Below are 15,271 nucleotides of genomic sequence, written 5' to 3'. Positions count from 1 at the left end.
GGTCCGAAGTCGTGCTCCGACTGCCGGACCAAAGCTCCTAGAGGGCCGGCAGTCGGCTCCGTGCCGTTCGAAGTCCTGGTCGTGTGGGAGGACGAGGGACCGGTCGCAGAGCCACCTCCACCATTCTTCTTCAAAGTCTTCGCACTCCTCAGGTAAGTCGAAGCACAAGAAGAAGCCGAAGAAGCATCTTCGTTCGACATTTCCTCGTCGGTCGGCTGACGCGACGAGGGATGCAGGTGTTACCCCTCCTGCAGCTCCGTGTGCAGAGCCCAAAGGGTAGTCTCTGGGTTTCCTTCCCTTCCCTGGACCTGGAGCAGCCTCTGCCCAGCTCTGCACCTTTTACGAGGCGACGCATGCCATCTTTGGGCAGCCTGACTCCGCTGGCGTGCCTTCGGGCCCCGCAGACTCGATAGGGGGCCCTGGGCCTTCAACGCGGTCTGCTCTGGCACCGCAGGGTCCCCTTGGATCCAGGCCTGCATTCGGATCAGCACCGATCGATCTGATTACACCTTCCCCAGCGCCAATTCCACCGGCACCACGTCCGCAGCGTATCGCCGGTTGTGCGCCCAGCCTGCGTCGACCACGGCCTCCATCCTGGTGTGGACACTGAGCCGGACCGGCATTGACCGGCGCCGGTGAGTACTTTTGTGCCCTTGTTCTACCCTGGTGTTCCTTTCAGGCCAGATTGGCAACCAGAGTAGGGTGAAGAGGACTGGGGAGACTCTGGAGACAATCTAAGTCACCAGTTGGAATATGATACAGACTGGAGAGGGGAACTGGGGGAAGCTAGTGGTTTGGATAACTCCTCAGACCTTGGTATGTTGTCGTCTCCTACCAAGGCTATGTCAGAGGGAGCGTCTTATGCAGTAGTGTTGCGTAGGGCGGCCATGGCGCTCAACCTCGAGCTGCCTACGGTGGCAGTCAGGACTAACCTCCTGACCGAGGTGCTTCAGCTGGCAGCAAGCTCTTCGGAGTCCCTGCTGCTTGTTCAATGAAACCCTCACCTACATCCTTTTTTGGGCACCTGGTCGAGGCCCAACACAGGTGCTCCTGTGGATAGGATGATTGCCCACTTTCCTCTCCCAACACCCCACCCTTGAGAGCTTGGTGGTCCAAGCCTCCACATCCAAAGGCGCATTCCCTAACCCACCACCTGATAGGGAATCAAAAAAGCTGGACCATCTTGGAAAGATGTTTTCTTCCTCCAGCTTGGGACTGCGGTTGGTAAACACTGCATGTCTGTTGAAGTTGAAGTTAAAGGGTTTTATATAGCGCTCTACTACCAGGCGGTTTCTTGGCGCTGCAGACGGAAACTAAAACTGAGGAGAAAAGGGGGTGAGAATTAAAAAGTATAGGCAGAAGAAAAAAGATGGGTTTTCAAAGCAGCCCGAAAGTCCAGATAGTAGGGAATTGTCAGAGGAAGTGAGTTCCAAAAGAGAGGCGCAAGTGTTGAGAACCTGGAGCCACCCGATTTCTTCTTACAAAATCGGAGGACCAGGAGAAGGAACTGGGTGGAAGACCGAAGATTTCTAGCAGGAGCATATGCAGTGATCTTAGATCTAATGAAGGCAGGAGCAGTGCCAGCTAGAGACATAAAGGTCAGACATCCCAGCTTAAAGAGTGAGCTCTCCTTGATAAGGAGCCAATGGAGAGTCTTGAGCAGAGGGGTAGTGTGACTGGATTTAGGGAGCCTAAAGATGAGGCGAGCCGCTTGATTTTTGATACGCTGCAGGCGACGGCATTCATAGGCCGGGATGCCCACATAAAGGGCATTGCCGTAATCTAGGCGGGAGAGAATCATTGCCGAGACAACGAGTTTGAGTGCTTCAGCCGAGAAGTAACGTGAGGTTCGAGGCATGTGGGCTGCTGAATTCATATCTTGTGCATAGATCGCCGCCTAGTGTTGGGTCCGGATGATTGCACATTGTTGTCCTGGAAGGGTCTTCGAAGTATCAAGAGATAGGTGGCTCCTCCCCTGGACTACAGTGCGCATGGGCATCGACTCATCCTCAGATTGTTTTTTTCCGCCATCGGGTTCGGATGCATATTTGTTAACTCAAGTTCGGAATCGATAGAAAACGTTCTTTTTGGCCAAAAGGCCATTTAGTTATCGTCTGTATTGTCTTGCGATCGGTGCCCAGGTCTTGTTCCAGCTCGGTTTCCGAGCCGAACCTCCAGAGGAGCCGCGTGGCTTTTCGGCACTGAAGGCCCGGTCGACGCCAGAGGCCTTATCGGCGAACCATCATGGAACGGAGCCCGTTCAAGAGATGTCCCGTTTGCAACTCAAAATATCCTCATATCGACATCCACCCGGTGTGCAACAAGTGCCTGTCTCCGGATCACGATGAAGCCAGCTGTATGGCTTGCTCTCGTTTCCGCTCCAAGAAGACGATTCGACTTCGCAGCGCGCAAGGAGGCCCGGCAGACGGCACCTGATCCGGTGAACATTTTCGATACCGAAGAGGATGTAGGAGTCAAGCAGGAAGTTCGAGAGTCTGATCCTGAATCGGAGATCGACTCCAACTACGACGCAGATGTCGAGATGGTCGATATTGAAGACGTCGTCGACGAGGTAGGAGACGACGATGTGGCCTTTGGGGCCGTGGAAGATAGCTCGGGCGAAGAGCAAGACCCGATCGTTGGTACGGGGCCCAAATCCAAAACAGTCAATACGGCTCAGGTCGAGGGATCGCCACATGGCCTTACCCGAGATCGTACACTTAGGTCTACAGACTCGACTCAGGGCCCGGCTACGGACATTTCTAGCGAGCCACTGGTTGACCGATCGAAACCGAAAGAGAAAGCATCGGTGTCTACACAACCAAAAGCACTAGAGGCAAAATCAAAACCAAAAGTGCGTATTGCTTTGGTCGGCTCGAAGTCCTCCGAACTATCGGCACCGACAAAGCATAAGAGTGTTATCGACCCGGTGAGGTCGCTGAAGGGTGTCGAGCCGAAGACTGCGACACAGAAAAAACTGGTCAAGGCCGTCGACCCGAAACAGCCGGCGCCGAAGGCCGTCGACACAGAAAAAGGACTCGGAGCTCAGAAAGTTCTAGATCCTACGAGTCGACCGGATAAGGCTAAAAGCGGTACAATCCTCAAGCCCACACCTGGTGGTGCCTCCAAGGGACCCGTCAAGTCGACACAGCCGTCCGCCTCCTTCTCCAAGCAGGTGTTGGAATCACTGAAACGCATTAAAGAGAAGGCTTCTACTGTCGAACCGAAGGACACTTCAACACCGAAGCCTACCACTAAAACACAAAAAACGTCGGCGCCCATCCAGTTCACACTCCCGCCAAAAGTGGTACCTAAGGCCTTCGCCCCTAAAACAGCCGTCGAGGCGTCCAAGAAGTTGTCCACGGGGCCGAAGCCTACAACTGCGGAACTTGTCACAAAGCATCGACAGCCCCCGCTTGAAGAGCAGTCGAGGTAATTCATCGACGTAGACACGGGTAGACTTTCTATTTATAAATGAAAAATCGCCCCTGAACAGCCTATGGAGTCATATAAAATTCCATTAAAAAAGGAGAAGGATTCTACTACATCACCTCTTCTTGTTGAGCCTCTTTCACCACATGGCCAAGACACTGCTCCTATCTCGCCAACTTACTCGGATGTGGAGACAGGGGAAGGTGACAATGAGGAGTACAGTTATCCTATAGACACTGATCCTGAAGATCACAATGAACCCTGGGCTGACGCTGCTGACCCAGGAGATCCACACACTGCCCCAGACAGGTGTATGCTGTAAAAACCTCGCCTACTGAAGACTCAGCGGCGTTTAATGCGCTTATTGAAAGGGCAGCCAAAAATCATGATGTCCAGCTCCATACTGACCCTATTGAAGTGGATTTTTTGTTTGACACCTTCTCCACCTCGGAGAGAACTGTCAAGACTCTACCAATGCTAAAGGGTGTCTTAAAACATGCTGCAGACATTTTTAAGGAAAACACGCGAGCAAGGGTAATAAACCCCAGGATCGAGAAAAAGTACAAACTAGCACCTGGGGACCCTACCTATATCAAGGGACAGTTGCTGTTGGACTCTCTGGTTGTTTCAAATGCCCGGAAGAGGGCAAACTCGCAAACAACGGGTGATGCTCCTCCCCCTGACAAAGAATCTAAAGTGCTAGAAACATCAGGGAAAAGGGTAGCAGCTCAAGCGGCCAATATCTGGCGCATTTCCAACACTCAGGGACTCTTAGCCAGATATGACAGGGCTCATTACGATACACTTAAAACCCTGTTACAACACTTGCCAGATGAATATAAGGAGGCAGCAGAGATGCTCATACAGGAAGGGAAGCTTATATCAAATGCATCTATTAAGTGTGCGCTGGACGCAGCAGACACCGCGGACAGGGCAATTAACACAAGTGTAATGTTGCGCAGACATGCCTGGCTGAGAATCTCCGGTTTCAAGCCCGAGATACAAACCACCATACTAAATCAGCCTGTAAACCCATATCACTTATTTGAACCAGAAGTGGACACCACCTTGGAAAAGATCAAAAAGGACACTGAGACTGCAAAGTCTATGGGGGCTCTACAGTCCCAGCAGTTCAGGGGTGGTTCTTTTCGTCGCTCAAACAATAGAGGAGTTTCCAGAGGCCAGCTGTCACAGCAGACACAATACGGTAAAGGAGGCGCGCAAACCACCTACACCAAACAAAGTAGAGGTGGCTATCGTGGGAACAGCACCAAGGGCAGAGGTCGTGGAAACAACAGCTCCCGATCCTCTGCCACTAACAAACAGTGACGCCTTGTCGCTGCCCCCGACCATACCACACCAGTCGGGGGGAGACTGCAACAGTTCCTACCAGTCTGGACATCCATCACTACAGACAGGTGGGTGAGAAAGCTTATCCAGTACGGTTAATGTCTGGAGTTAACATCCACTCCACCCAACATACCCCCAAGACACCATCCTATGTCCACAGAGCATTTGCACTTATTGCAGCAGGAGGTAGTCGTCATGCTGCAAAAACGAGCAATAGAGCTCGTGCCTGTGGACGAAAGAGGTACAGGGGTGTACTCGCTGTACTTCTTAATCCCAAAAAAGGACGGGTCCCGCAGACCCATACTGGACCTCAGGCCCCTAAACCAGTACATCCTATCAGAACACTTTGCAATGCTCTCATTGCAGCAGGTTATACCGTTACTCAGTCAGGGAGATTTCCTAGCAACATTAGATCTAAAGGATACATACTTCCATATTCCGCTACACCCGTCACACAGAAAATACCTCAGATTCACCATTCAAAATCAACATTATCAATTCAAGGTCCTCCTTTTCGGAGTGACAATGGCACCCAGGGTGTTTACAAAGTGCCTAGCGACAGTGGCTGCATACCTACGGAGACAGAACGTTCACGTCTACCCTTATCTGGACGACTGGCTTATCCAGGCGAAGTCCGCCAAGCAGTGTGCTGCCCACATGTCCCACACCATTCACCTTCTTCACGATCTGGGGTTTTCACTGAATTATCCAAAGTCCCACCTTCAGCCCGCCCATGTACGGCAGTATCTGGGCGCAACAATAGATACTCTCGCAGCCAAAGCACAGCCAAATTCAGTGAGAATCGACAGCATTCAATTGCTGATACAAAAATTCAGACCGCAACACTCTCTTCCAGCACGAGTGTTCATGCAGTTGATAGGCATGATGGCCTTCTGCATCTTCATAGTTCCGCACGCGCGACTACATATGCGTCCGATTCAGGAGTGCTTAGCACTTCAGTGGAACCAGGCTCGCGGACAGTTGAAAGACCTAGTGTTGGTTACCGGTCGTGCATACAACTCTCTGCATTGGTGGAATCCACAAAACCTTTGCAAGGGCCGACCGTTCCAAGAGCCTATTCCACAAATTATTCTAACAACGGACGCATCTCTCCAGGGATGGGGAGCTCATGTACTCCACTACACAGTGCAGGGACTATGGTCAGCGCAGCAAAAGAAGATGCACATCAACCTTCTAGAACTGATGGCTATCTTCTTGGCAATGAAAGCATTCAAAGTACATCTGTGCAACAAGGTTGTGTTGATCCGGACGGACAACATGACGGCCATGTACTACATACAGAAGCAGGGAGGTACACACTCTCCACAGTTCTCATCTGGCTCAGAGCATGTGGAAGTGGGCCATTCAGAGAAACATCTTCCTCATGGCGGAACACCTCCCAGGCAAGGACAATCAGATGGCGGACCTGCTCAGCAGGCACAGCCACCAAATGCACGAGTGGGAGATACTTCAATCTGTACTCCACCCGTACTTCCAGCAGTGGGGTCATCCGCAAATAGACCTGTTCGGCACTAAAGAAAACGCCAAATGCCAAAGCTTTGCCGCCAGGTTTCCACACCCACAGTCGCAGGGCAATGCCATATGGATGAACTGGTCAGGCATATTTGCGTACGCTTTTCCCCCAGCACCTCTAATACCGCTGGTGGCACGCAAGCTGAAGCAACACTCGATGACACTCATCCTGGTGCTCCAACGTGGGCACGCCAACCATAGTACACCACTTTTCTAGAACTATCTGTGGTACCGCATCAAAGGCTGCACCTCACACCCAGGCTTTTGACGCAGAACCATGGCGACATTCAGCATCCAGATCCGCAACAGATCAACCTGGCGATCTGGCTCCTGAGGTCTTAGAGTTTGGCTACCTCAACTTGCCTCCCGACTGTATGGGTATCATAAGAGAGGCAAGAAAGCCCACCACCAGAGCATGTTATGCGGCAAAATGGAAGCGGTTTGTCGTTTACTGTGCAGACCAAACCATCAACCCGCTGGATGCCTCTACTCACAACATCATTTATCTGTTACATCTATACAAATGCAATCTGGCCTATGCTTCCATTCGTATACATTTGTCCGCAATCGCAGCTTATCTCCAAAACAGGCAGCATCTCTCGCTTTTCAGAGTACCTGCCATTAAAGCTTTTCTGGAGGGACTCAAACGAGTTATTCCTCCCCGGAACCCACCAGCTCCTGAATGGAACCTAAATGTGGTCCTCACCAGACTGATGGGTCCACCTTTTGAGCCTCTACACTCATGCGAGATTCAGTTCTTGACGTGGAAAGTGGCTTTCCTGATAGCAATCACATCGCTGCGACGCGTTAGTGAACTCCATGCACTAACTATCCAGGAGCCATTCATACAGATTCACTCAAACAGGGTGGTACTCCGTACTAACCCTAAGTTTCTTCCTAAGGTGGTTTCACAGTTCCATATCAATCAGACTATAGAACTGCCAGTGTTCTTCCAAAATCCGGAGTCAGTGGCGGAGAGGAAGCTCCACACACTAGACGTCAAGAGAGCTCTAATGTACTACATAGATAGGACCAAAGATTTTAGGAACACAAAACAACTGTTTGTTGCCTTTTCGCCACACCCCAAAGGCAACCTCATTTCCAAAGCAGGTATAGCCAGGTGGATCGTTAAGTGCATTCAAATTTGCTATCAAAAAGCCAAGCGCACATTAACGGTTCCCCCACGGTCCCACTCCACGCAAAAGTTGGGGGCCTCTATGGCTTTCCTTGGAAATATTCCTTTAGAAGACATATGTAGAGCAGCCACATGGTCTACCACACACACGTTTACAAAACACTACTGTTTAGATGTGCACTCCAAACAGCAGGCAGCTGTAGGGCAGGCTGTTCTAAAAACACTTTTTCAAACTGCTGCAGCTGGCACAGGCGGCCGCCGCTAATGGAAGGACTGCTATGTATTCTATGCACAAGATATGAATTCAGCCGCCCACATGCCTCAAACCGAATATGCTACTTACCAGTATGCATCTGTTCTTGGCATGTAGGGCTGCTGACATTCATATCGCCCGCCCTCCTCCCCGGCACCTGTAGCGGCTGCAGCACTTGCAATTCCTCTTAGCATGGTCATCACTCACGGTGTTACACTCCATCTTTGCCACAATGGCGAAAAACAATCTGAGGATGGAGTCGATGCCCATGCGCACTGTAGTCCAGGGGGGGAGCCACCTATCTCGTGATACTTCGAAGTCTCTTCCAGGACAACAATGTGCAATCATCCAGACCCAACACTAGGCGGCGATCTATGCACAAGATATGAATGTCAGCAGCCCTACATGCCAAGTACAGATGCATACTGGTAAGTAGCATATTCGACTTTTCGGATGGTTCTGAGGGACAAGAAGCAAGAGGAGACTACTGAGCTTATCTGGGGGTTCAGAGAAAGATCCTGGCTGACTTTGATGCCAAGGGTTCTAACAGAGGCAGAGGGAGACGGGGGAGAACCAAGGATGGGGGGCCAAAAAGCAGAGGACCAGGTGTTAGAGGGACCACCGATATCGGGGTTCAATTTAAGTTGATTGAGGTTCATCCAGTTGTAGATGAAAGTAAGAGTGGAGTGGACCCTGGAAACTGAGTCAGGAGAGGAGGAGAGATTTATATCCACTCTTTGTGGGATACTGTGGTGCAGGTGCTGCCCCAGTGCCGGGAGGAGGCCTGGGTCGTTCTCTCCTGTGCAGTTGCGGAAGGGAGAGACGCTGCGAAGTTTACCATATGCTTTGGACTGGACACCGCCGACTCTCTAGGTAGGACGATTTCAATGTAGGTAAACCTTTGACGCTACGCCTGGCTGAGATCGACTTGCTTTTCTGGGGATGTCCAAGCTACCCTTATGGACATGGCCTTTGCCTTGCCGCCGAACAGGCGAAAATCATCAGACAGCGCACAATAGCGCTTTAAGGACTCACGGGCTACGGACAAGTCCCTCGGCCTCTCCACCACTCGCCCGGGGCAGTCCTCTTTTCGCCCCTTCCACCACGTTCCAACCAGACCCACAGGCCGGCGCAAGCTGTTAAGCCCCTGCGCGGCCGGGGACCCACTGTCTGGGGGCCAGCGAGCGGGCCAGTCCACCACCGCCCTCTCTGTAGCAGCCTCCAAACCCTCATAGTCCGACCTTCCAGGGCCACAAATAGCCATTGGGCGGCACTGGGGTACCATCACGTCGGACAGGTGGGTTTTGCCGATAGGCCGAAGGGGCTACTCCCTCCCCTTCGAGACTACACAGCCCCCCCTCCCCTCCCCCCAATGCCATGCCACCTCATCACCAACGCATGTCTGAGGATCATCTGGCCCTTCTCCAACAGGAAGTCACAGCTTTCTTGGCCAAGGGAGCTATCGAGCGAGTTTCTGCCCCAGAAGTAGGGCGTGGCTGCTACTCCCACTACTTTATGGTGCCCAAGAAGGACAAAGACCTGCGTCCTATCTTGGATCTCATGAACGTCGACCACTATCTCCGGAAGGAATAGTTCAAAATGTTGATTTTAGCTCAGGTCCTGTCTGCCCTCGATCCTGGAGACTGAATGGTAGCGAGGACGCTTACTTTCACATCCCCGTCCTGCCAGCCCACGGGCGCTTCTTGCGGTTAACGGTATCCCACAAGCACTTTCAGCTCCACTTTGGCCTTACCAGCGTCCTTCGGATGTTCACGAAAGTGATGGCGGTGGTCGCAGCTCATCTGTGCAGATCAGGGGTTCCAGTCTTCCCCTATCGCGACTACTGGCTGTTGAAGGCAGGCTTTCGTCTTCCTCTGCCAGACTACTGCCGACTTCCTGCATTCGTTGGGGTTCTCCATCAACGTGCCAAAGTTACACCGGACTCCCTGTCAGAATCTCCTCTTCATCTGAGCGGTTCTGCACACTGCGCAGTTTCGGGTCTATCCTCCTGAGCAGCGAGTCCGGGATATTAGGGATATGATTCAGATCTTTCAGCCTCTGTCCTGGGTTTCGGTCAGGATGACCCTCCAGCTACTGGACCTGATGGCCTCTGTCCCTGTTGGTGTATCATGACACATGGCATATGCGGACTCTGCAGTGGGACCTGAAGATCTAGTGGGCACATCAGGTGAACCTGTCCAATTACGTGCAGATCTCGGAGGGCACTGCACACCAGTTGCAGTGGTGGCTAATGTACCAGAATTGGGTCGACGGCAGATCCCTCTCCCTTCCCCAGCCAGGGTTCACAGTGGTGACCGATGCATCACTTCTGGGATGGGGTGGCCACATTGGGGACACGGAGATCAGAGGCATCTGATGTCCGGCGGAGTCTGGGGTCCACATCAACCTTCTGGAGCTCTGGGCAATCCGTCTGGCACTCAAAGTATTCCTTCCCTCTGTCCGGGGAAGAGTAGTGAAGGTGTTCACGGACAACACCACCGGCATGTGGTATTGCAACAAACAAGGCAAGTGGGGTCATGGACTCTTTCAAGAGGCCCTCCGTCTCTGGACATGGCTGGAAAATCAGGGCATATCCCTGGTGGTTAAACACCTGGCAGGTTCACTGAACGCCAGGGCGGACGAACTCAGCAGCAGTTGCATGATAGGTCACGAATGGCGTCTTCACTTGAGGTGGTGCAAGGTCTCTTTCAAGAGTGGGGAGAGCCTTGGTTATATCTATTCGCCACCAAAGAGAGATGCGCAATGTCAGCAATTCTACGCATTGGAAGTGGGGTGTTAACATGAAACCGGACCCAGGATGCTTGTTTCCGGTCCAGGGAAGACATGGCTTGGCAGTTTGGTCGGACTGTTCACATGAGGCACAGGGTCAAGACTGATTTGCATATAGCTGTGTCTGAACTGGGGAGTCCAAGTCAGATAAAGAATGATGATCAAATCAACCCAGATCTGTGACTGGGGTGAGTGTCTGAAAAGTTTCAGCGCTCCGTCCATCATCTCCTTGCGTTTGCTTTGGAATTTCCAAGGCGACACTCGTTTGGCGACGCTTTTCGTCACGAGTGGAGCTGCGGTCTGCTATACGCCTTTCCACTTATACCACTTCTGCCCAGAGTGCTGACGAAGATCAAGCACGACCGGACCCAAGTCATCCTTGTGGCTCCGGACTGCGCACGAAGAGTCTGTTATCCCTAGCTATTACATCTGGCCATCGATCCTCCGATCCGTCTGCCTCTTCGGTGGATATTCTATCGCAGCAGCAGGGGGGCGGTCCTCCACCCAAACATGTCCAAACCGTCTCCTTGCGTGGAGATTGAGCTGCGACAGTTGACAGCTTTCGACCTTCCTCCCTAAGTCTGTGATGTTATCTTGGCAGCCAGACGTCCCTCCACTAAGACGGTATACGCCTGCAGATAGAACAAATTTGTGGCATGGTGCACAGCAGAGGCTGTTGATCCCCTTTCTGCCCCTCTTTCTGAGGTTCTCTTGTTCCTCCTTTCTTTGGCCCAGCAGTGATCTGCTCTGGGCACTCTAAAGGGCTAACTCTCTGCCTTTCAGCCTTTCTTAGTATTCCTGATCAACCTTCCATTTTCAAGTCCCCTGTTGTAAAGCGCTTCCTTAATGGCGTTACTAATCTTTGTCCTCCTGTTCCATTCATAATGCCTCAGTGGGACTTGAACTTGGTTCTAACCTATCTTATGTGGGCTCCCTTTGGGCCGCTAAATAACTGTCCTCGCAGACTTTTAACTTTAAATACTGCTTTTCTGGTTGCCATCACCTCTGCGCGCAGGGTGAGTGAGCTCCAAGCTCTTTCTTCAAAACATCCTTTTCTGGCTGTTTATCCGGACAAGATTGTTCTTCAAACTCGTCCATCCTTTCTTCCCAAATTGGTACATTCTTATTTCCACATTGGTCAGACCATCACTTTGCCCACTTTCTACCTGCCTCTGCATCCTTTTAAGGAGGAAGTGAGGCTCCACCGTCTGGATCCAAAACTTGCGCTTTCATTTTACTTGGATCGCAGAAAACATTTCCGGGTGGATGACAAGCTCTTTGTTGGCTACGTGGGCGCCAAGAAAGGTCAGGCCGTACACAATCGGACCATCTCTAGGTGGGTCGTTTTGTGTATCAAAGCTTGCTATTCCCTGGCAAATATGTAGTAGCCTCCAGTGGGGCTACGTGCCCATTCCACCAGGGCAACGGCAGCCACTACTGCTTTGGGGCGGGGAGTCCCCCTCAAGGACATCTATCAGGCAGCTACGTGAGCATCTCTGCAAACGTTCTACTGCCTGGACAGCCTTTCTGTTCGCCAGGACTTTCTGGTGTGAACTTGGTTCGCGACGCACCTCTGGGGTTGGTATTGCTGGGGTATCTATTCTATGGTAAGGAATCTATAAATAATTTTCTATTTCAGATGAACAAGTTACTTCCCTAGCCATGTCTGAACTGGGGTGGCAGAGTGGGCTAAAGAACGGTGATGGATCAAACCCAGATCTTTTGACTGGGTGTGAGTGTTTGATTGGTTCAGATGCTCCGTCCATCACCACCCCCTTTTGTACCGCTTTGGCCCCCATAAGTGTGGCAGGGTATGCTCAGACGTGAGTCCCTTGCTCACTTTGCCACTGGATTCAAGCAAGCCGGGCTGAAGACGGCTGGAATGCCAGAAACGGTCCTCGGAAGCTTGTTTCCGGTCCAGGGAAGGCATGGCTTGGCAGTTAGGGCTGGACTGTTCCCATGAGGTACAGGGTCAGACTGATTTGCATATAGCCATGTCTGAACTGAGGTGGCAGAGTGGGCTAAAGAACGGTGATGGATCAAACCCAGATCTTTTGACTGGGTGTGAGTGTTTGATTGGTTCAAATGCTCCGTCCATCACCACCCCCTTTTGTACCGCTTTGGCCGCCATAAGTGTGGCAGGGTATGCTCAGACGTGAGTCCCTTGCTCACTTTGCTTCTGGATTCAAGCAAGCCGGGCTGAAGACAGCTGGAATGCCAGAAACCGGTCCTCGGAAGCTTGTTTCCGGTCCAGGGAAGGCATGGCTTGGCAGTTCGGGCTGGTTCAGATGCTCCGTCCATCACCACCCCCTTTTGTAATGCTTGCCTTCCAAGCCACGCCCACTGGGGTATCTATTCTAAGGTAAGAAATCTATCACTAACGTGTCTCCTTCAGATGCACAAGTTACTACTTGTGTAACGATATATCTGTAAGAGACATTAGTTAGTGATCGATTCCTTACCGCCCCACCCATCCTCCCCCTTCTGCTTACTGATTTCTAGGGTTAAGGTCATCCCTTTCAGGGCCCTAGTTTCATGGCACCAGTGGTCAGTTTCTTGCATGGCTCTGCGTTCCTGGTGCGGAAAGTCATGTACAGAACTTATGTCCGCGTCCATGGGTGGCGCCTAAGTAGTCTCCATGACGTCATCTCGGCACTTACGACGCCAGCGACGGATGCGGAGCCGCACGACGCCACCTAACGACGCGCTGGGGTACTGCTGATGAAAAACTTTCCGGATCCAGTCTGACGCCTGGGGATATTCTAAGGTAAGGAATCTATCACTAACTAATGTCTTTTACCGATATGTCATTACACAAATAGTAACTTGTGCTTCAGGTCCCTCGAGACAGGATGTTATACATCCATTTTAGGTTTGGCACACTTCTGGTGTGTGAGGTAACCACTAACTGGCATTGACGTGATCTATCCCCAAGCGATTGTCTGCCAGGCTTATGCCAAACCGAGGTCCAAATGGCTAAAACCGTTCTTCCGGCAACTGGGTATACAGAACCATCGGGACGCCCTGCGTCTTTTAAAATCGGATTCCAGACCACCCTTCGGCAGTAGTGGCCAAGTTTTTAAGTCACGCGTGGATTACAAGGAGGATGGCTGAGATAGGAACATCACAATATTTAGAAGGATGATTTTTATACACAGTTGCCCAAGGGCCCTTATAATGGCAATTCATGTTTACTTCACTTGCTATGCACATGCACTGAGAGGGTTGAAAAATGCAATTAAAAGGACTGCTGAGGATTGCGCATTAGGTGTAACCAAAGAGGGTTCAAGTGTGAAAATACTGTGACACTTTTCGTTCCCCTTCCACACCGTTTTCAGTACGTGTTAACATTGTAATGTTGTGCCAATTGTTTTTTTTTACATGGATCTGCTGAATTATATATTGCTCTTTCGCAGTTGTGAATCATGATGATTAATTTGTTTGTATGCTATTGTAATAAGCTGCTGCATGAATGTCTATTTTTATACTTGATGCTTTTTATAGCTTTTATTATACAAGGTGTCGAAATAAAGCTTAACCATAACATAACATATTGATAATTCTTCTGACCAATATATTTTTTTTATTTAGGCTGCAAAGACAATTGCTGAGAAACCCAAATCTACAGAACCATCTAAATCTGTTGCCTCACTAGCAAATATGTATGAGTTTTGTGATGGGGGGAGCCATTGGTGCAAAGACTGCAATGCTATTTGTGCCACCTTGTATGACTTCTTCACACACATGCACAATAGGAGACATAGACAGGTATGTATGGCTTTCATGTTCTTTAACATTCCTTAGTCTTTTAAGAAGTTATGCAAGATAGTTTAGTTTATACTGATGTCTCCTGGGCCCAGCATTTGAACAGATATTTTCGTGCTGATCTCCTACATGCATATTATGCTGGCCATGCAGAAGTATTAATCCTTGTGGAGAACTGTTTACAGGTCTCTGTAGTACCGTAAAGAACGCCAGTTTCGTCAGCTTCTACAACATGGGACCTACAAAGAAATGTCACCAATTACTAAATAGTCAGAGTTTGCATCCCCTTTGTTTTAGGTTTTTTTTCCTCCTATCCTAGTATTTTGTATTGGCACACTGAGTCTACGTATGTTTTATATTATGGAAAGAGGTTCATGGAAAATACATGTCGCTTGGATGAGTTTTCATTTTGCTAAATACTTCTGAGATTATTCCAATGTGTAACTGGTAGCTACATGCACTTTTGAATTAAATGTTTAATAGTTGTAAGTGTAACCAGCAATGAGATGCCTTACGTATTTGACAGCCTCTTATGCACTAACGTATGTATAGACGACATCATTGTTCGTTACAGCACTGTTGCGTGCAACTCGCCAATTGGCAGGTTGAGAACTTAAGCCAGCATGTGGTGGGACATGGCACAGATAATTACCTTTTTTTAGGTTTTTTAACGTTTTGTTTATTATTTTCATGTTACTTAACAACATTACAGGTCTACATCATAGTACAAGATCATTTGGTTCTATTGATACAGTGCGGTCATCAATTTCATTAGTCCGTACATGTCCAGTTTGGGCCGACATCAGGAGGATAACATAATTGTATGGATGACGGTCTATCCAAGCACAGCAATCACAGTTCGTTATTCACCTTACTATATTCCCATGGAGGCATCATATTGTCTTTTCATCTACATAATTATATAAATATAACATACCTTGACCATAAACAGTGTCCCCTGCCCCCTCGATTGTCAACTCTCCTATAGATAACTGGTCAACGTCCCGCTTCAG

At 50.2% G+C, this 15,271-nt stretch overlaps 1 protein-coding gene across 5 annotated transcripts in view; it reads left to right on the top strand.

Moving 5' to 3' along the window:
• LOC144762286 (uncharacterized) overlaps positions 1 to 15,271 on the top strand; it is a 729,681-nt gene that overhangs the window by 471,593 nt on the left and 242,817 nt on the right. For all 5 annotated transcript variants that reach the window (XM_078647423.1, XM_078647425.1, XM_078647427.1 and 2 more), the window contains one exon: positions 14,085 to 14,261. In XM_078647423.1, the coding sequence (XP_078503549.1) occupies positions 14,085 to 14,261 (177 nt within the window). The remainder of the gene's footprint in view (positions 1 to 14,084; positions 14,262 to 15,271) is intronic.

The sequence above is a fragment of the Lissotriton helveticus genome, chromosome 6 (assembly GCF_964261635.1).
Source record: "Lissotriton helveticus chromosome 6, aLisHel1.1, whole genome shotgun sequence".
Classification (NCBI taxonomy): Eukaryota; Metazoa; Chordata; class Amphibia; order Caudata; family Salamandridae; genus Lissotriton; species Lissotriton helveticus.
The sequence above is the reverse complement of the archived record's forward strand: the minus strand, read 5'-3'. Positions and strand labels throughout refer to the sequence as shown.